The sequence below is a fragment of the Macrobrachium rosenbergii genome, chromosome 51, assembly GCF_040412425.1.
Source record: "Macrobrachium rosenbergii isolate ZJJX-2024 chromosome 51, ASM4041242v1, whole genome shotgun sequence".
NCBI classification, from domain to species: domain Eukaryota; kingdom Metazoa; phylum Arthropoda; class Malacostraca; order Decapoda; family Palaemonidae; genus Macrobrachium; species Macrobrachium rosenbergii.
The window spans coordinates 44,309,189-44,331,624 of record NC_089791.1 but is presented as its reverse complement, the minus strand read 5'-3'; the positions used below and the strand labels follow the sequence as shown (position 1 = coordinate 44,331,624).

General features: G+C 35.3%; 1 protein-coding gene across 1 annotated transcript in view; it reads left to right on the top strand.

Moving 5' to 3' along the window:
* Positions 1–21,621, top strand: part of LOC136833351 (tyrosine-protein kinase fyna-like) — a 188,052-nt gene extending 166,431 nt beyond the window's left edge. Inside the window, exons 15-16 of the mRNA XM_067095368.1 lie at positions 6,099–6,265; positions 21,487–21,621. Coding sequence (XP_066951469.1) covers positions 6,099–6,265; positions 21,487–21,492 — 173 coding nt within the window. The 3' untranslated portion in view covers positions 21,493–21,621. The remainder of the gene's footprint in view (positions 1–6,098; positions 6,266–21,486) is intronic.
* The last annotated feature ends 815 nt before the right edge of the window (positions 21,622–22,436 follow it).

The following is a 22,436-nucleotide window of genomic DNA, read 5'->3' as shown; positions in this document are numbered from 1 at the left end:
GAATTTCTTTGTCCAGAAAACAAAGTTCAGATGGAAACAAACCGAACTGTCCCGTCATCCATTCAGGGCGATTGGATGATTACCATCGATATGCAGGAGGCATACTTCAGCGAATCTGTCCATCTGGACTCCAGGAAGTACCTCATGTTTGTTTTCCGAGACAGAGTCTCAGTTTCGATCCCTGTGCTTCGGCTTTTCTACAGCTCCTCAAGTCTTCACTTGGGTTCTCGCCCCCCTTGCAAAGTGGCTCCAACTTATGGACATCAATATCTCCATGTATTTAGACAATTGGCTTTTTCTATTCCCTTCGAAGGAGAAGTGCACAGAGGATCTTCAGAAGACCCTTCTCCCAGCCCAAGAGTTAGGATTATTAGTCAACCTGCATAAGTCCCAGCTGACTACGATGCAGGAAATACTTTTTTGGTGATGAAGATCAACTCTCGGAGTTTTGGGTTTTTCTGTCCCCAAAGAGAGTAGAATCCTGCCTGCAGACAGTGAATGAATTTCTATCTCTCTCTCTCTCCAGTCCTGCTCAGCCAAGAAGTGGATGAGTCTTCTAGGTACTCTAGCCTCCATAGAGCAGTTTGTCTCTCTGGGAAGACTTTACATGAGAGTGCTGCAATTCTTTCTGAGAGCCAGCTGGGACAGGAGAGTGCATCCGGACTCGTTTGTATTTCCCATGACGCAAGAAATCAAGAAAGACTTGCAATGGTGGAAGTCCAAAAGTAGACTTTTGGTAGGAAAGTCTCTCCTCCCTCTGAGCCCCAACTTAGACTTCTACTCAGTCATGTTGAATCTTTCTCCCTCTGTGAGGCAGCGAAGGCCCTTCTTCTCTGGGCAGACCAGAATCAAACCAGGATTGTTAAAAGATTTATTCAAGGCAAACTGAACGTGTTGACAGATGAGTTAAGCTGTCGCAGACAGGTTCTCTCCACAGAATGGACCCTGGATGCACTAGTTTGCTCCGATCTGTGGAAACTGTGGGGAAAACCGACCCTGGCCTCTTTACAACCTCCAGGAATCATTATCTTCCATTGTTCTGTTCGCCAGCCCAAGACCCTCTGACATGGCTGACAGACGCCATGCTACAGGACTGGTCGAACAAGGACCTGTATGCATTCCCATCAATCAACATGGTGAGGGAAGTTTTAAACAAGTTTCGTGCCCTCCAGAATGTGACAATGACCCTAGTAGCCCTGTTTTGGCTTTTGAAGGAGTGGTTCCTGGATCTCCTCGGACAAGTGGTAGACTTTCCGAGGCTACTGCCACAGAAACCAAGTCTTCTCCGACAGCCTACTTAAGACGCTTCCATTGAGGACTATCCATTCTTACCCTGACAGGATTCAGACTGTCAGGAAACTCATTAGAACGAAAGGCTTTTCAAGATTGGCTGCAAGGTGTAGATGTCAATCCTCTAGCAAGGTCTGCCAAGCTAAGTGGATAATATTCCGCAATTGGTGTAGAAGACGTAACGTCCCGTCTTCTCAGACGTCTATAACAGAGATAGTGGACTTTCTGCTCCACTGTATTTGAGGTCCTCTAGAGGTCTGTCCCCCTCTACCATTAGAGGTTTCAGGGCCATGCTGGGCTATGTCTTTCGTCATAGTTTTGGATCTGTCCAACCTTATTAAATCTTTCGACACAGCCAAACGGAAGAAGGTAGAGTTGGTCTCATGGAACTTGGACGTGGTTCTGAAATGGCTCTCTGGTCCCCTTTTCGAACCACTTCGTTCGACGTCATTAAAGGATCTTACTAGGAAGACCCTCTTCTTTGTGGCTTTAGCAACTGCTAGGTGGATCAGTGGGCTTCATGCTATTGATAGAAGGATTGGGTTCTCTCAAAGGGATGCTGTTTGTTCATTTACCCTTAGTTTTTTGGCCAAGAATGAGACCCTGTCCAAGCACTGGCCTCATTCTTTTACCATTTAGAATTAAATGGGGATCCTGGGCCCAGAAGAGGAAGAGAGAGCTCTTTTCCCTGTGAGAGCATTAAGATATTACATTACTTGTGTAGGACAGAAAATCCGAGGAACTGCTAGTAACGTATGGTGCTCAGTTAAAAATCCTTCCCGGCCCCTTTCTAAGAATGCCTTGTCATTTTTCTAAGAGACCTTATTACTGAAGTGCAAAGTTAAGGCTTGCGAGATCAGAGCAGTTACTACCTCATTGGCCTTTAAACATAACTTGTCTCTATCATCCATTCTGCAGTTGACATATTGGAGGTGTGAGTCAGTCTTTGCAACTCATTGCTTGCATGAAGTGGAAACGGTGTTTGCAGTATCCTGGGTCCGTTGTCAGTGACTGGCATAGGTTTTGGGGATGAAGCGTAGGAAGCTTTCTTCCAATCCTTGTTCTCTTCGCCTTGACATAGGGTGTCGAGTTCTAGGGGAGCCTGGGTGTACCATGTACCTGGAGTGCCCATCAGTTATTTAGTGGATGGCTAGCAGTGTTTTATTATGTGGTGTAGGTGACAGTGTTGTTTGTTTGGTGTTTTTTTTATTGTGGTACGGCACCCAGAGCAGGGCATCTGATACTGCAGGCCATCAGAACGTCCGGCCAAAACTGCCACTTAAGTAAGAGGCACTCCATGGCTATACTGCCATGCCACTACAGGTTAAGATGAGTGCCAACAAGAGGCAGTATCTACCTGCAGTAACTCTTTTACCAGGTAAAGAAACAACAAGCATTGTATCAATGCTAGCAACTTTTCTTCTCAAATTCATTACCATTACTAACTTTTTTGGGGTAGAATAAGTCCATGTATCCCACCTCCAGTCAATGTGGGATTCAGCAGTGTAATTACTTGCTAAGGTACTTATAAAATTAAAAATTAATTTTATCATTATAAAATGATAAAATTAAGTTTTTTTATATACTTACCAAGTAATTACAGAATCAGAGCCCTCCCTCCTCCCCTTGCATGGACATAAGGGCACAAACAAATTGAAGATCTTTGCTGTGTTGTTCCTCTCTTTTCCGGAAAGTAGGTGGGGCCTAGTCACCTACACAAAACAAAAGAAACTCTACCTTGAATTTCAAAATTTTAGCTGCTGTGTGAGTTGAAACTATAGCAATGTAATTACTTGGTAAGTATATATAAAACTTAATTTTATCATAAAAATATCATTTTAGGCTATTTATGATTAATAGTTCATAACAGCAAATGGTATTTTTACAATGTTTCCTACATACTATTAATCATAGTTGGCAGTGTCTTCCTCCCTTCCCTTCACTCATCACGTGGGGGATTGTGAAGAAGAATGGTTATTGTGCCAAGGTAGTCAGTCAGTTGGGGTATGTGCAGTGAGTGTTTCATCTAAAAATCTCTTAGGTTGATGTGTTTTGATGCATTTGATAGGGATTAAAGTTATTTATGATTACTGTGTGTGTGTGTGTATAAAACATGTTTTATTGCTAACAAGTCCTTTGGACAGAGTATAAGAGTCTAGAAAAAATTACTCTAGTCTTGTTTAGCTAAATGTCAATAGTAATAAGGTACAACTGCAGTTTTGTATCGGTTCAGATTAGTTTCTCAATTTTGATAGTGTAGGTGAAAATATGTAATTTTTTTCATGTTTATTATATGGACCAGATGAATAAAAAAAGAAAAGATTTGGTAGAAATGGATGTAAGTTTAGACAAGTCATTGTGGACTGTGAGTTTAGACAGAATAATTTTGTTTTGTTAATCATATTATGTTAGGTATTCCCGGTTTACACAGCAACTGAAAATCACAGAACAGAAAAATCGTCGAAAATTGTCAAAAATCCTAAGAAAACCTTACTTTTAATGTTTTGGGTATATTGAAAACGATGTAAACTGCATTTTTATTGAGTTTTTCATAAAAAAACATCCAAATTTTGATTATTCTGCTGTTTTGGAGCCATATTTCTTCCATTGGATCAGCGTACGACGCGCCGTAACCCTGGAACGTGTCGTAAACCAGGAAATAATTTCTGATGAATGTATTTGAAAAGCGTCGTAACCTCGGAACGTTGTAAGCCGGACGCGTCGTAAACCGGGGACTGCCATATTACACAACAAGCTAAAATGCCCATTTACTGCCATATCAACCTTCCAGAGACTAGAATGCCCGTTTCTAAAGAAAAGGAAAATGTTACCAAAGAGAAGAGAAACATTTCATGTGAAAATGCCAAATAAAGATAACTCAGCACTGATAGCTATGTACATCTTAACCCTTTTAGATTCAGCAGTCCCAAAGCTTGCCTATGGCAAATCACACAGCGTGCTTTTGATCAAAGTAATTTGTTTTTACTACTCACTTTAAATTTACTTTTATTGGTATAATTTTGGGTATGATGTCAGTTTAAGCTGAATACTTTTACTTACTACAAATGGTCAGAATGATGAGGTTAGTCAAAAATGCATTTAATCACATCATTTGACATCATGTCTCAAATAGTTAACTCTTAGAGCGCATAGTTAATGACAATGAAAGTTACTCTTGACTCCCAACTGTTATTTATTTTGCTATATACAAGTCCCCCAAAAATGCTTATTTGCTAAGGTAGCATAATTTTCGATTTTAGAGGAAAGTAGAAATTAAGAACTGATGAATAACTCTTATATTTTATACTGATAAAAACAGTACAGATGATTTTTGCAGTCATAACAACCTAAGCTTCACTGCGCAGCCCATAGGCCAAACGGTAGTTAAAGATAAAAAAAGCAAGACAGTGGTGTGTGGTAATTTAAAGTAGTATTAAAACCGCTTTTAAAAAAAACTTACTAGCATCAACATTGGTAACAGCTAGGAAGACTATTTCACATCATAAAGTAAGAGGAATACAAGACTTTTGGCCTGGGCATCATGATGTTAGGGCACCTCACAGAACGAGAAAGGTAATAAGGAACATACTCTAATTATGTAGGCACTGGCACAAATGGAGGATTCTAAGTAGGATAACAGGCAACAAAATCTTGGTATAAAATCATTTTGGGTGATAATTTCAGAAGGTTGTAGATATCCAGACAGGAAAAAATAGTCTTGAATATTTGCAGAATTAATCCTTGCCATATGGCATTAATACCATGTATTGTAACAGGGCTTTCTATGAGCACAATTTTATTGAGTTACTATTTAGATGATACCATAAACCACAGACTTATACTATGAGTCGTCAAACAAGAATGGTTAGTGTAAATGAGGAACTTAACATTGAAATAATTGTATGATATGTATAGTTTTGTAAGTATTGATGTAGTTAGGAGTAGGTTTTGTAGTACAGGCAGTCCCCGGTTTACGACGAGGGTTACGTTTTTACGCCGTGTCGTAAACCGAAAAATCGTTGAAAATCGTCAAAAATCCTAAGAAAATCTTAGTTTTAATGCTTTGGGTGTATTAAAAATTGTGTAAACTACATTTTTTTTAGTTTTTCATCAAGAAAACCTCCCAATTTTGATTATTCTGCCGTTTTGGAGCCATATTTCTTCCAACGATCAAATGCGACGGCGTCGTAACCCTCGGAACACGTCAGAAACCAGGAAATAATTTCTGATGAATATATTTGAAAAGTGTCGTAACCTCGGAACGTTGCAAGCGGGACCCGTCGTAAACCGGGGACTGCCTGTATTATGGAGACTTGTATCCAACAAAGATATTGTGACTCTATACAAGCTTTAAGGAAACCACAGGGTTAAATTAATATACAGAGGACAATCATATCATAAAGAACACCACCACTAGTGGGTTCCTTGATATAAGTATAAAAGAAAATATGAAAAGTTTGTGACTTGAAACCTTTGTAGACTTGTTTCTGAGTATGTCATTTCTAGCTTGTAGTCTTTGAATTCATTGTGATACTGTATATAAATATTTTTGGGGTAAAGAATTGCTTAACACTTCACACAAACAGGGGCCTTCAGTTGTATGTAAACTGTTATATGATATGATTTACACTGAGTGTTTTTGTGTATGTATGTATGTTAGTAAAATATTTGATAAGTGAATGGATTAGAAAAAGTACGACAAGTTATTTATTGCTTCTTTGCTTTACAATTTATATAATTTTCCTCATCCTCTATTGATTTACATATGCTTTCATGCTTTAGCTTGCACTGCTGATTTTGCCTTACAGGAATGAACAACAGGGAAGTGATAGAGCGAGTACAGGCTGGTTACCGGATGGCCAAACCCCCTCGGTGTCCAGATGAACTCTATAAAGCGATGCTTCACTGCTGGGACAAAGATCCAGATCATCGGCCTACCTTTGACTTCTTACATCATTTCTTCGATGACTACCAGGTCTCATCAGAAATTCCCTATCGAGACATCCACGACTAATAACAACACCCCCATGCCTGACCTCCACCCTTTTATCAAACCCTCCCAGGCTAGGACATCCTGGGTAAAGAACAGTCAGTAAGTTTAGTCCAATAATTGGTGACCCAGAATCATTAATAACTGGGTAAGGTTCATTATGAGAGAACCATTAAAAAGCTTAAGAATAAAAAGAAAGAACTAGAGATCTTATTCAAATTAAATTGACATGGTGGAGGGTAGCGGTAACTAGGGTCACATCTCGTCACAGCATGATTGTCTCCTGAGATCTGATAATTTTATGATTGCAGTTGCTCATGTTCAATCATAATGTTACCAGCTTTCACGGCTTTTCACTTTAATGGTAATAAAATGTGTTACGTATTTAACCAGTTTTGATGCTGATAAACATTTAGGAAAGGATGTTCTCTTTTATGTTAAGTATTTTATAACCTTTACCATTTACTCAAAGTGTCATAGCAATTTAGTTGTTGAAGAAGTGTCTTATATTGATTGTGTGTTGCTCGATCATTTGGGAAAAAGTCACAGCATGTTTACGTGATTTGCACATGCAAATATTGAAAGAGAATTTTGTGTATCATTGAATGTCCCCTTAACATAGTATAAATGAATAGTAGTATTTCTTGTTGAAGTGAAAGTGCTTTATTTGCATGAAGGCTTGTGAAATGAGCCTACAGTGTTATGTTTGTAAACATACCAGCAGTGTTCATAAACTTTTAATGAAGCTTAATGGGAATAGGAAGAGTTTGACCAAATTATTGCGAAGGAAACATGGCACAGATGCTCTCCAATTACGTATCTTAGAAGATTTTGTTGTACAGTACCTCATCCTTAGTTTTCAGATCTATTCTATTTAGGTTTTGTGCAGTGCATAATAATGCATGTTTCTTCCCACACACCTAAAATAGTTTATAAAACAAAATGAAAATGAAAGTCCATTGCGATTAGTTTCATAAGCACTTATCCCATTTTCATGGTCATGGAATGGGCTAATTGTAAATAAAAGATTTGTACATAAAAATTAATTTTGTCCTTTAAAATTTATTTTTTATACTCTTTTACATGATTCTTTATGTACATGTTGGTATATAATATGCAGAATTCTCCATCTTGCATCATAAAAACTTACTATGAGGAGGGACTGATAAAAAAACTGAATTTTACAATAAAATGATAGGTTAAGTTTGAGAAGTTTAGTAATATCTTTATTACCAAAACAGTTACTCTGTTTGATGGCATAAAAGACCTCCCATTTTCGGAAGGGAATACCATGAAAAAAAAATGTGTGTTTACATGTAAGAATTTAGTTCTATTGATATATATAGCTATAGTATGTCAGAAAAAAATTAGACAAAGCATACAACTAGAATGGCAGGAAAAAAAATCCTACTGTAATTTACACGAAAAAACAAATGCAGCTTAGTAATAGCAGAAAATATTTTATAAAACCCCTCTGTCTCTTCTGCCTCTGATGGATAACTCGGAAATTCTTGAGTGCTTAAATTTGCAAATAAAATTAAAACTAGGTTGAATATAAGAAACACTTAAAAGTTTATGTATTAGACTAAGATTTTCAGTAAGTTTAATTCAGTCGAGTTTTGTACATGGTTGTGTGTGTGATTTTTGTTATGTAAAGTAGATGTAAGCCTAGCCAATAAGCTAGCCTGCAAGTGTATACATACCTGTGCATTAAGCAAAAAATGCAGTTACTGTGTAGTGTACCCCTTTCTCTCTCTCCTCTCTCTCTCTCTCTCTCTCTCTCTCTCTCTCTCTCTCTCTCTCTCTCTCTCTCTCTCTCTCTGGTATAGTATTTTTATTGAAATTTATTTAAGCTGTGCAATACTGTATTGTGTTACATACATTTTTCACAGTGTGCATTACATACATAAATGCATCACATTAAGGTAAATTATTTATTTATTCTCTCTCTCTCTCTCTCTCTCTCTCTCTCTCTCTCTCTCTCTCTCTCTCTCTCTCTCTCTCTCTCTCTCTCTCTCTCTCTCTCTGTTTTCTTATAAAGGATGATGCAGAGAGAGAGAAAAAATATGGATTTCAAGTAAACACTACATACTACTGTCTGAGCTGTGGTAGGACAGGATAATATTCAGTTCAAGATGTTAGGAATTATTTAATAATGAAACAGAAAATAGGCATTGTTTATTGTTAATGAATAATGAAATGAGTTCAGGAAATACATATTGCATTTTAGAAGGGTGTCTTTCGTGCAGCTGGAAAATTCAAATAACTGGCAACCCTTTGGTCCTAAGATGTTGGTTATGAGGGATTTTCTGTGCTGATTATTTCTATCTCATTCATTCAGAAGGGATACTTCAAGTAAAATTCTATCATTTGGTCATTGATAGGTCAGGAAGTTTAGTAAAACTCAAGGTAGGCAAGGTCTGCAGTGTCCTGAGGTACAGAAATACAAAAGTTCCATCTTCTTACAAGACCTGTGTGGGTCAGCTGGCAGCATCTTTGCTTTTCAGTTAAAAGTCTTTGTTTTGATTCTGTTGCAAGTTAGAGATGTATTAATAATAACGATAGTAATAAGAATCTTTGAATGATTACTGGTAATATTACAGTGTTATGGAGCTTGGCTAGGTACAAGTACTGTTTTACTCTTGGTCAATTGTGTCTGGGTAAAAATTAGCCCACCAGATATCACAACAGCACACAGGAAGCCAGTGTATATTTTGAGCTAATTTTGGAAAACAGAGGGAGTCTTAAATGCCATCAAATATGGTAAGTATTTTTATAGTGAAACAAATGATCAGAAAGTTTTATCATTTTTACCCTTCCCTTCCTCCCATGGACATTAAATAGCTATTTGAAAAGAAAAGAATACAGTATATATGAATTTCAAAGTGCTTATTACCATTCACATACTCGCTCACATAGCAAATAATCTTTTTGTCATGCTTGCAAGTTTTCCAAAGTTTCTTTTGAATTGTGAGGCTACAATTTGGAATATGGGTGGTGGGAGGGAAGCTTGCTCAACACTGACGAATCTTTAATTGTTAAAGCTTTGTTTATATCTCGTATTTCCTGTCTTCTGTTGAATTGCTTTTAATTAAATTTTCAGAATCTACTTCCATTTTGATGGATCCAATATTGAATTTTTTCAAACTAATTTATGAAGGAAAATTTAGATTTTATCTAAAAACAAACCCCTCTGTCCAGCCCTATGGGAGTAGAGTATCTCCACTTAAGTAATTGCATGTCCATCATATTATTGGCCCATTGGACATTTTCGGTAATCATTTATCTATGTTGGTGTAGTTAATAAGCTATTAACAGAGTAAAGAAATGATTATATTTTAGCATGCTCAGCTACCCCAGAAATCATTAGTAAAATAGAAAGCAAGATCTCTTCACAGACCTTGCCAGATGGAACACCTTTGGCAAAAAAATAAGCTATTGTGTTCTCAGCTCAATCCCTGTTTGTGGTTGTTATTTTAATGAGCCTTTTCTAGGTGTGTATATTTTTTGTCCTTCTGTTGTTCATTCTTTGTCTCTCATGTCTGCTCAAATGCAGTCTCTTCATCTTCACTTAAGTAATGCAAAAGAAGAATTATAGTAATTTTGTTTGTAGGAAATCAAAGTCAAGTATTTTAAAACTATTTCCCATTGTAAAAATGTAAGCAATAGAGCTGTACTTTGAATTGTATGAATGACCACCTTTCCTCTGAAAATGTTGAACTGGTCAAGTAAAAAAAAAAATAGCTGTGTGTATGATGGTTAGACAGGAAGGACAGCAGAACATCAAAAGTAGTTGATTTGCTAATTCTTAAAAGGAATCCTGGTTCATTATGTTGTGGACTAGATGCTGTTGTTCCTGAAGGAGCCTAATTCATATTTTGCCTTATGGCTACTACATTAAATGAAGTTCTGTTAATCACATTAATGACTTCCGTAGGCCATTTTCCACTGTTGTATGTCTAGGTATTTGAAGCATCCTCTCAAGTTTTTATGTAACAGAGAGGAAATACCAAGGGAAGAGGAATAACCAAAAGGAGTGCAAAAACATGACATTATTAAAGAACATTATGCACCAACTACCTCTACATAGGAAATTGAAAGCAGTTGAATAAATGATGAAAGCATGTAGACTAGACTGTAGAAGTGGAACTGGTTATGGATGACTTAAATAGATAACAGTAATGCTTGTACTACCAGAAGGACTTGTTTCACAAATTGTCAGTATCCATTTGGGCTCTTGTTTTGATATCCCTCCTTATACATAACATTGTAACTAGTTTCCTAAATTCTAATTTTAAGACAGTAAAATACTCTCTGCTTCTTGATATTTTAAAAATGATCTAAGATACATCTGCAGATGATGATCTTTATTTTTATTAAACTTTCATTGCCACATTTTTCATCATATTGTCGGATTAGGTGTGTGCTAACTTGTTTCTCATGTCTCATACTTGTTTCATATTGGTGCCTTCTTTTTCTGAAAGGGCGGAAGTCTTTTGAATTTATTTAACATTTTTTAAACATCGTGTTTGCTCTGCATTTTTTGGATCTAAGTAGAAAGTGTAGCTAAATAGGCTCTATACAGTCCTTATGAAATTGTTAGTTCTTAGGCAAATTTTTGAAGCAAAAGAAAAATGAGCATTCTTTAATATTGTTTCTCTCCAGTAATAAAAATGTATATACTGCAATTAGTATCTAAACCCTACATGTATTCACACAATTTGATACATTTTATGTTTCTTCTCTCACTTACATCTTGTTGCATTGGTAGCTGGTGTTTGAAATAGTGATTGGAAGACTTCCATCCCCCCTGTGTATGTTCATGCATGGTGGAATTTGGTTTTATACATTCCTTATTTCATTTTTAACTTCTATCTATGTTTGGTTTTAATAGATAGGATATTATTATCTTTGTTACTATGTTGTTGTCATGTCTAGTCGTTCCTTTATGGGGTTACACTTTAATAATTCTTATGTCATTTGCACATTTGCCTGAATTCCCATCTGTTCCAGGGCCTCGTGTAGACCTTTTTCATTATCATTATTGATATTAAATAGTTTACCCACTGATGTAAGTGTTTTAGGATTTTTTATGGGTATGTGATTACAAAATAATTTTATAATTCCAAGTGTTTATTGGATACGTAAGAACATAATTATTGTTTACTTATAGCTTACTGAGAGTCTAATATTGAAAGAGTAAACATCACCTGTTCTAAAAGATTATTCTTATGTAAACAGGGAAATATACAGAAATATTTCATTTTTTTATCTGTACATATATAGTATTTTTTTATACTTTAAGGAATGTATAGATTACATAATTTGTGACCAGTTGTGAAGATGATTTTTAAGATTTAATTCATTCAGATATAGTCCAGTTCTTGGAACAGTCTAAATGGACCCCTTGAGACTTCAGTTAAGTTTCTGAATAGAGTTGATAGCATGATGTGTAGTTTAATCACATTCAGAGTAGAATAAGCAAAGATTATTTACTTTACTTTCTAAAGGTCTTTCACTACCATGCTTATAATTAAACTGAAACCCAATCACTTGGATACCAAACAAATCGCTCATGGCTTGTAAGCCATGAGGGGTCTTGTTTCAGTATGCATAAAGATGGAATATTTACCTCATTAAGACAGTGATAGGCAAGTGTGTTTGACTAATCTTATTCCTTTTATATATATTCCTTTTCCTGCCAGCTGTGTTATAGCCAAGATTTTTGGCTCTGATTTCTTTTTTTTGTTCAGTAACATGAACTAACCATGCATTTGGTGGAAAGCTGTGATTTACATCTAATTTTTAACTCAGTACCCTGAATGATGGTTATGGTAAATATCCAGATTGGTATACAGTATAAGCAAGTAGACACAAACTGCTCAGGAGCTGATAAAACCTGTAAGAAATTAGCAGTCTGTTAATGTGACCTTGAATTTTGCTTTTGGTAGAGTAGAATTACAGTAGCTTAATGCAGCTGGCAATAAATATACAAGGAGTCACTTTGGGTAAGTAGTACTAAGTATTACCAGGTTACATTTTAGTGTGGTTTTATTAGTACTGTTTTGGACTGCCTACTTATAGAGATGATTAAAATCATTTTGTCTAAGGTATAACCTAGGTAATGTAAGTTGCTCATTTTGAAAACCTTGCACATTGTTGGAGTTTGTGAAGTATATAGTTTATTCATACCATACCAAGGCCAAAAGCCTAACTTAAGCTACTGAATGTTTGTATAGTAGTCTATTATGTTGGTAGGCATGTGTATGTGTATAAGTATTTTGGTAACAAAACTGTTTAAAATGTGGTTTTTTGAGAGAAGTATAACTCATATTTAATCATGAGGTCTATGTGGAGTGTGGTGCAAGAATAAAAAGATGTTATTGTAAACAGCCCTGTTTAGAGTGGTTGTGCACGGAGCCAAACGTGCAAGTCTTACCGGATATCTTGGACCTTTCAAGATGGCAGGTGTCATTAGATGTATGTTGCAACCTGTGAAGGTAAATGGTAAAGGTTATTCGTATTTTTTTGTGATTTGCAAAGCCTTTTGGAGATATAATATTTTTGAATGGTTGACAGATCATGTTTCAAGTAAGTGTAAACGGTGAGTCAATTAGCTGGATATACTGGCGGTTGATTGTTATCATTCGCCAAGTATATTGACAGCTGATTGTTACTTGTCACGCAACACCACGTTGTACCATGATCGCAAACTCATATTGAGTATCACCTTTAATGTCACACCAGTTACATGAAAAATAACATTTTACACAACCCAAAAGTAGTGCATAGTCGTTGTTTGTTGATTCCCTTATCCTTGCACCTTCAAAAGTTATTTTATGCACCTCCTAATGGTGTTCAACGTTTTTTGTTTTAATCTTGTGAAGATTGGTCTTACTTTTTTCAAAGATTAATCTTATGAGATTTTTTGGGCCCCTTAATTTTTTTTATAATTATGTATGTGCTGTATATGTTCACTTTTTGTTTTGGATATTTTATTTATTAATGAGTTGATATGCCAGTAGCAGTAGGCAGTTGTTTACTATAACTTTTGCCTTACATAAGCCGTTGTATTTGTAGTAGGAATGATAAGATTTTTTATTTTTTATATTTATTGCATATTTTCTCCATTTCATTGAAAGTACTATTTTCATATGGTATGTTACTTCTGGATTCATCAGGATCCATACCAAGGCACTGTAGAAGTCATTAATTACTTTGCCAAGGTAACTGTGAACATTTTGAGCTCCTTCAAGAAATTCCATGTGTTGTGGAATTTTTAATTACTTATCCATTGCAAAAGTAATCTTCTAGGGACTGCATGTTTAGACATATAAGAATGCGTTCGGGATGCTTCAGACTTCGTTAAATATTCTTTAAGGTAATAGTTATTCTGGCATTTATAGGAGCATCTGCGTGCCAAACAATAAAAACATAACTAACCTGAAGTTGGCCAATGTAAAATTAAAAGAACAAACACATATGAAACTAAATTTGCCATTAAGCTTTAAAGTTGTTCTATTTTCAGAAAAACTCAAAGTACCACAATATTATACCTAAACTAGTTTAATGAATATTTGAAAAAATTTGATCGTCACGCATGAATGATTGAGGAAGCTTTCTTGACCTAGTCAAGTCTAGTCTACTGTCAGTGTTATCTTTGGTTGACGTACTCTGTATTTTTCTTTTTGCCACAATATTTCACTGAAAATTTCCCAGTTCTATGCCATTACCTGATAAAACTGTCAATTTACTCCTTAACAAGTTTAGGATACCCAGTACCAACTCACTCAAAGCCTACCCCAAAAGCAGTAGCATTTTTGACTCAACCATTTTGGTTTGAACAAACCAACTTGGCATAAATATTCCAGTAACATGTTGAAGACCGCAGGTTTGTTAGTTATGAAAAATACACATTGATGTAAAATTTGTGATTTTTTTCTTGTTGTTTGTTTCTTTCCCATATAAAGTACTGTTGGTAGGCTTCTTGTGCAGACAAGACAAAAGACAAAATTACAAAATCCCAATTTATAGATTAGCCTACCTTATTTTTTTTAGTCTGCAGCCTTGGCTTTCTGAACACTCAGAGTGTGCCAGCACAGTATATACATTTAGGTATTTACAGTAAGTTCTGTATCATTATGAATGCTTATTTTTATCTTGTACTGATGTTATAGAAGTACTTTTCTTTTGCTGTTAATATATAGCATTTGCATACTATCATTTTCTATTTAATTTTTCCTTGCATATAAAAAATGATGACTTCTGTTCCAAATGTCATTCAAGTCATATTGGAAATTGAATTAAAATTTTATCATGAAGCATTACTCAAGGGAGGATGACTGTGTAGATGATTTTGTGAACAAAGGTGAATCGGCATGAATTCTCAGTGCTTCACAGGCGCCATATCACACACTTTTTTGTAGTTCACATAAGGACAGGCAGTTTCTTTCCTTACATTTTTTTAATGTTTTCCTTTGATGGTTCTAACAATAAATATATTGGGGATGGTTACTTTGCATATATTTGTCATTACATCAGAAATGTAATGAGCAAATATGGCAGTTGCCATGTGTACCATTTGACTGCCTTGTCATAATTCTTGAACTTTTCACATGTAATTCTATTCTTGCTTAATTGTATAAAACTGCACTATATTAGTGTATGTATATACATACTGTATTAATCAAAATATGCATAAAAATCTAAAAATGTTTATAAAGCACCAGTATGTTATGATTAAGTATATGATATTGAAAATCGATGGATTAGTGCTGAATGTTTCAATGATGTAAGCAATAACATGTAAACATTTGTCGATGTCCAGTCACTAGAAAGTTTTTTACATAAAAGATATACGAACACTCACTGCCATATGTTAACTTTGGCAACTTTGTACATGATTCTGGAATTTATATATTTAGCGATTAAAATTAGCCTTCAGGATGTAATAGTATAGCACTATAGCAGTGAAGGAAATTCGGGTTTTGGCTCTGTGTTGTAAGCAGTGCAGTGTGAAACATTTTTCTTTATTCCATAAGTTTAATTGGCAAATACATAATTTAAATGTAAAAAAAATTATAAATAAGCCGATCTATATATATGGTACTGAAATAATGATAATAGGATAATGTATACAACATATTGAATATAAAATCTTTCTTACTCTTGCAGTATTTTTGGTCATTGTTTATGGAAAGATAAATGCTGTATACATGCACAAACGTGTACTGCTTATCATTGCTTTTCTCATTTTTTTCTTTAAATTGACTTATTTGCATAGGTAGATTATGTTATTGCTTATCTAAATATGGTATACTGTATGCTTAAAATACTCTACTTTGATACAGGTAAATCATAGCCTAGGCTAATGTTCTGTTGTGTAACAAAGCCTAGGCAACTGTGAAATGTCTAAAACATCTAGCCTATACTATTCCAGTCATGAAATTACGATTTTTTTTAGAATAAAAAATATGAAGAATATTACATGAAATGTTTTTGTTAATTGTACAGAAATTTAACTTTGTAACTCTCGCATGTTTACATGATTCTTATATTTCTGCTTGTTATGTTTACAAGTGTCCAAAGAATTTTCAATCATAGTATCATGTAAATATTAGAATATGCATATTTGATAATCAGCATAGCATTTTGTATAATTTATTTTAGTTGATATTTCATTTAATTTAGTTTGGGCATTTAATTAAAAATATTTTTACACCAATGGTAATCCAGTAGATACCAATCTGTAGGCATCATTAATTTGTTCTGCCACATTATTTCATCTGTCATTGTAGGGTCTGTAATGCACCGTTATACAATATATGATTATGTTGGGTAAAAATAAATAAATTGTAGTTTTTCATTATTAGTTGACAAACTTGACATCTAATAGGAAATACATATTCACAGATTTTGATATATGCTCACATTTAATATCAGGATTGTTCCAGAGTCTGTTAACAAGGAAAAGAAAATTTTTGTGTTTGCAAACTCATCAGTTCATATTGTATCAATAGTAAGTGTCTGCAAATCCTAGACTTTCTATTCCAGTATAACAATTAGAAAAAGGTTGTTTGCTGGCCTGTTGGCAAAAGGGCTCTTACATTCCCTTGGTTCCAAATAGACAAGAACCTTACATCTCGTGTAGTTAGGTATGGCTGGAACTACAAAAGAAGGCAGTCTTTGCTCCCAGCAGTTGATTGTAACAAAGGATCTAGTTGACAGCAAATGGGTTCGAGATAACAAAAAACCCAAAGCTCTGAAGGATGGAGTTCTAACCTTAACAGCCTTTTCTTTGTTGCAAAATAAGAGGTCTGCTTTCAGATCATAAAGACATGGTAACAGAAGTAGGAGGAGGATGCACTTATCAGGTAAAGTAGTTGCTAAATCCTAATAGTTCCAACTTGAAGGCTGATAAAACTGAAACAAGAGAGCGCATGACCAGGTAATGGAATCATGACTTGCTTATCTGAAGCTGGAATAGGCCATTTGTGATACCAGGTTCAAAGCTCCAAAAAGCTGAGTCTGGGCTAATTCTGAGCCTTTGGACTGAGTCTGAGTAAATTGAGGGTGGCACCAGGATCTCATCTATTAAGAAAAGAAGGATTTATAAGGGTGTTAAAGGGTAAGATACTGCCAATTGCTAAGTCTTACCATCCTCTTCTGAGGTCTGAGGAGGATAAAGAAGCAAATACAGGCAGTCCCCACTTACCAGTGGCATCGGTTAATGGTGATCTGGTTTTACGGCGCATGTCTAGCGACTCTAGACTTTCAGTGCCAATCTCCGGTTGACGGCGCCATTAAGCGGGTCATTGGTGGCGTCGATCCCCGGGTAGCGGTACCGTTAAGCAGGTTAATAGTTCTATTATCGCCAATTTTCGGTTAGCAGCACTTGGCCAGAAATGGATTCCATGCCGTTAACCGCGGACTGCCTGTACCTGGTTGAGCTTGAAAGGGGGACAATGTAGAAAATGTGGACTGTACATTATCTGCAACTTCAGTGCCCTCTAGTGTCCCTCTGAAAAGATCCTCTGATGGCCAGAAGAGAAGTCTTTTTCAGCCTAAATCTTGTATCTGTCAGAACACCAAATCCAGCAAACAGAGGATGTGTTACCAAACAGGTATTTCAAGTGAGCATTAGTTAGCCAAAGAGGCTGCAGACAACTATGTGGTTCTGCTATTCTAGAAAACTGAAGTCTACTTGTTGGAGGAACTGAAACTTGTCAAACAGTGAGAACAGGTGCCCCAAAATTTAGCCCATCCCAACTAGAGATGAAGGGATCGGGTGGTGGGATCTAGAGGGATTGACATCATTCTAATCTGAGAGAGAAGAGAGCAATTCTGTCCTCAGGGAATGGTGCCAGTGGTTGAGGAAGAATATAGATACTTTCATCACAAGTGGTCACCTATTCTTTGTGTGTGTATGGCTCTCTCTCTTCCAAGATCTTCCTCAAGGCTTGTTGTACCAAAGGACTCAAGTTGGCTAATGCCAGAAGTCAGTTAATTGCCTCCCTGCCTACTGAGGGACTCAAATTGGCTAATGCCAGAAGTCACAGTTAAATGCCTCCTTGTCTACTGATGCAATCTTCAGATCTGCATCCTGTAACACCAGTCTTGTTATTGTGGACAAAAATTAGCTTTATTTCCAGTTAAGGAGTCCCAAATATGCAAGGGAGAAGGAACGAGCACTCAGAGTTGCCTGGTTCCAAAGGAGCTGAAGCAATTCCACTAACTGTATATGTCTTGCACTGAAGTTGTGGAAAAAGCTTTTGAATGATGTGACAACCTTATATTAGTCAAAAAGATTCAAGGACTTCGCCAAGAGTGAGAAATGAAGAATGTTGCTCCCCTCAAGGAAGGACAAGTAGCTGAATGCAAGCTTCTCTAATATCAGTGAGCCCTTATCCAGTGCAGATAAGTAAAGGCAGCATAAATCCCATGTTTGAAGGTGGTTGTTATGTACTGTGAAATTTGGTCACCTGCTGTCAGCAAAAGTTATTTCACCAGACCATTTGTTGCTAATGAACCTATCCAAAGTGTGACTTCCAAGTGCTGGAAAATTCTTTCTTCTACACCCTTTCTTGCCATGCTGGAGGTAGAGAAAATAACCAAAGATGGGGAATTGCTGGCACTCTGTCTCCCATATTTGTGTCATGGATAAAATGGTGGTAGCAAAAATAAGAACCTTGATAATTAGCTGCTGAGGGTTGAAGTACAATTATTTAGACTGGGTTACTCTAGTCTCATAGAATGTCAGAGTCCTATGAGGACTAGGACCTCCCGCAAGAACTTGTAGCATTACCACTTAGACAGGTGCCAACTCTGCCACATCTGCTTTAGCCAGTAGTTTTAGAATCAGAAAGGTAGCTGGATGTTCTAGTATCCATGAAGAAAACCAGGGCTCTTATAATTGGTTGATTCCTATATACGATATTTGTAATGTATTTTTTCAGTATATTTATTTATTACAATAATCTCTTTTCATAATGTCTTGTTCTGTATTATAGTTTGTTCTTGATAGGAGGGGTGGGAGGGGGGCCTTCAGCTGGCAAAGGATCACTGAAAATTTTGAAAGAATCTTCCCTAGCTAGTGTTTGGTAGTAACAGTATGTTCATGTGGCTCAAATTATGGTAAACTTATTTTAAACTCATATTTATGTTCTTTGTTCATTATGGCATACCTTTATCTTTTGCTTCGATTGATTTTAAAATACATATAGGACATGCTATACTGTGTTATATTATTTTATCTGTTGAAAGCTTAACTAATTTCATATTTTCTCAGGTGTTGTCCATCATCTCTTTACATTTCTTTTCACTTTGCTTTGTTATGATTTCTCTCTCCCAAGTATACCTCAAAATAAACCAAACAAATTAAGAAAGAGAAGTTAAGTGCATTCTTCTACCCAAAAGCAAAGAATTAATGAGTTATTTTAACAAGACTCAGAATAGGACATTCAGACTCACACATGGTCATCTGATGTCAACTCCGCACACAAACCAATAACTTGTGAAAGATGTAACATCCCAATAACAATCAAACATATCTTGATTGATCTTTCCCAGATAGCATCATGAAAAAATACTTATTTACAAAATAAATCAATAAAGGATATTCTAGCAGAAGGTAGTAACTTTTCAATTAATAATATCATTCTCTTTCTAAACAAAATTAAATTGATAAGGAAAATATAATCTTCCCCCTTTTTTTCCTCCCTTTTTTTTTCTCCCTCTTAATTTTTTTTTTCCCCCTTTTTTATTATTTATTTATTTAACTACTTAATTTTTTATATACTCTTTCCCCCCTTTTTTTCCCAGCCCGAGAAGAACCCTAAAAGCGTTCAGAGGTCTGGTTAAACAAATCATTTATAAATAAATAAAACATAATCCTTGTTTAGTTTCAAAACTTATATTAGCCGTCACTTTGATGAGTGTGCTGATCATAGTCCATTATTTTGATGTGGTTTTTCCATTGGTAATATGAATTTTTATCCTTAACATTTTTTCTGCTTCTTTTGTTACTGATTTCAGGGGCATATAAATATAACTGAAGTAATGGCCTATGAAAGTATTTAATATGTTAAAAACTTTTGCCAGTATTTACTTTGCTACAGTGCTGTAAATGCCCAAAAAGACTTGAAGGCAATAAGGAAACACTTTAAGTGTGATTCTTACCTACTTGGTGCTAGCTTCCAACCAGCCAACAAGATGCTCTTTAACAATTTTAATTGGAGTGGTGTATCTAGGATTTGCAAAGACTCATGAATAAAGCAATAGTATAAATGATGTATTTGTACAACGAACAGATTTCTAAAAATTTAGGAGATAAAAGGCTTGGGGAATTTAAGAAAAGAGCAGCTTTATAAGACTTTCTTAGTACAGACTGCCAAATCCCCATAACAGTGTTAATCATCTGAACTGATAGATCTCAGTTGTTTCATGTTTGTTCAGTGATTTTTTTTCTGCCATTTTTAAAAGGTAATTCAAGTACAGTAGGTAACCTACATTCAACAAATAAGAATTGTTTGTTAGTTTATCTGCTGCCTGGTTTGAATTATCTTTCTTGGTAATTAGTGTAGTCAGTGGTTTGAACAGATATAAATGTGCAATTAAACTTTGAGAAGAATACAGGGACATAGTCTAGCATCAATCTGAAGCTGATGTTAAGTGTATTATTTTACGGAATTTTGAGTGCATTATTACATCTTGCTAACTTTTGGTTTCATTAAGTACAGATATATTGTAACACTATACTTTTAGAGTGATTAAGTGTGACTTCAACGTACAAAATACTTACCTTCAATGTACAAAATACTTACTGCAATCTTTTCTCTTATATATTTAACCACCTGATATGAAACTATTGTGGAATGTGTTTTGCAAGGTCTTGAGATAGTTAAAAAAAAATGGTGATTATTAGCAAGGCTAAAATTAGTTTTGAGATTGATCAGTTTTTCTGTCTGGAACTGTTCATAAGTAACCAATACAGCTTAGATATTAACCCATAATTGTTGTCTCTAAGTAATTTTATATTATAATAATTGAGTTCTTTTACTAGACTTGTTGAAAAAAATACTACAGCAGTGTAACTCACTTTTTGTCTTCATGTAAAGATTCTATAGATATTTTTCAAGTAAAATCTCCTGAGTCCATTCAGTTGTTGAATGTGGTTAACATAAAGAATAATGTTGAATTTCTGAAGAGTTCAGATTCAAATTGTTGTGTCAGTTGTATTTTTCATAATTTCTTTCAAGATGATGGTGATCGTTGCTTTCTTAGGCTGCTTTATACTTTTGTTTTCTTAAAGTATTTCCCACTGTAAAGCTTTTTTTTGTCAACTAAAATACTTTCAGTTGAACTGACAGATAGTTTGCACAAGTTTATCGTCAGCAAATGAATTGAAGAATTAAAGTAAGAGTGAGAAGTTTCCTATTAAAGAAGTAATGGAAAATTGCCATTCAAACTAAAGTAAATCTCATTTTTGTAATTTTTTTTTTAGCTAAAAAAGCCACTCTGTTAATGACCTTGTGGAGATTAGAGGTTTTGTCATCAATGGTTAATTATGTTTGTTTTATCCCAGATACAGAACTCTCAGAAACTTAAATATTAGGCTACTGATTAATTAGAGGATACATTATGTTATGATGTACAACAAAATTGGTAAATTATGTACAATCTTTAATACATTTTTTTTGTACTTGCAGGGATGACCAACCGAGAAGTTGCAGAATATGTACCTAATGGTTTTCGCATGGGAAAGCCTCAAAATCACTATTGCCCTGACGTGTACTATGATCTTATGTGTAAATGCTGGGATACAAACCCTAATAATCGGCCAACATTTCAGTTTCTCCACGATACCTTCGCAGATTTTGATAATATTGGGCCTATTTATGCAGAGTCCAATGTAGCACTCTATTAAAATTTACTGGTTTAGGGAGTACTCACTTCAAGATATCAACATTGCCTTACTTTTATAGTGGAAAGCAGGAATGATGTATTTGGTGTACATACTGTAAATGAAAATCATTTGTAAAATATGAAGAAACATTGTGTGAATGATGAATGACATTCTATCATTCCAAGTTAAGTGGATATCCATGTCATATATGATAACATAAAACGTGTATCATCAAACTGGACTTGAACTGTTGTAAGCCTGTGTGCTGTTTAAGGTGGGAAGTATGAAAATTATTCTGTAGTTTGATGTCTTCAGGCTGAGGTTTTATATCCAGTAGTGTTTTACCTGAGTAAAGGTCTTCAGGGGATCAATTTTACAACATTCCCTGCCCAGATGTATGGTGCAGTATTAAGAAGAATTGTGTGTAAATACTGTATATGGTGACAATAGCTTTACAGTTAGAATACTAAAAATTCATTGTATTTAGTAATGAGAATGAAGTTTCATTAAAGCTTACTGAGTTTATTCAGTTTTGAAGCCGAGTGTTTTAACAAGAGTTAGTCAGTAAAGGCTTTAACCTGTCTTAGTATAATGTGGTAGCAAATGCGAATTGATGAAACCATTATTCTATCACTGAATCTAAGATGAATGCATGGTTATAATACTTGTTTAGATTAAACTTGAAGGTAATTCATCTTCAAACATTACCACACACTGCTACTACACATGGGACTTATGATGAAGTAAAAATGG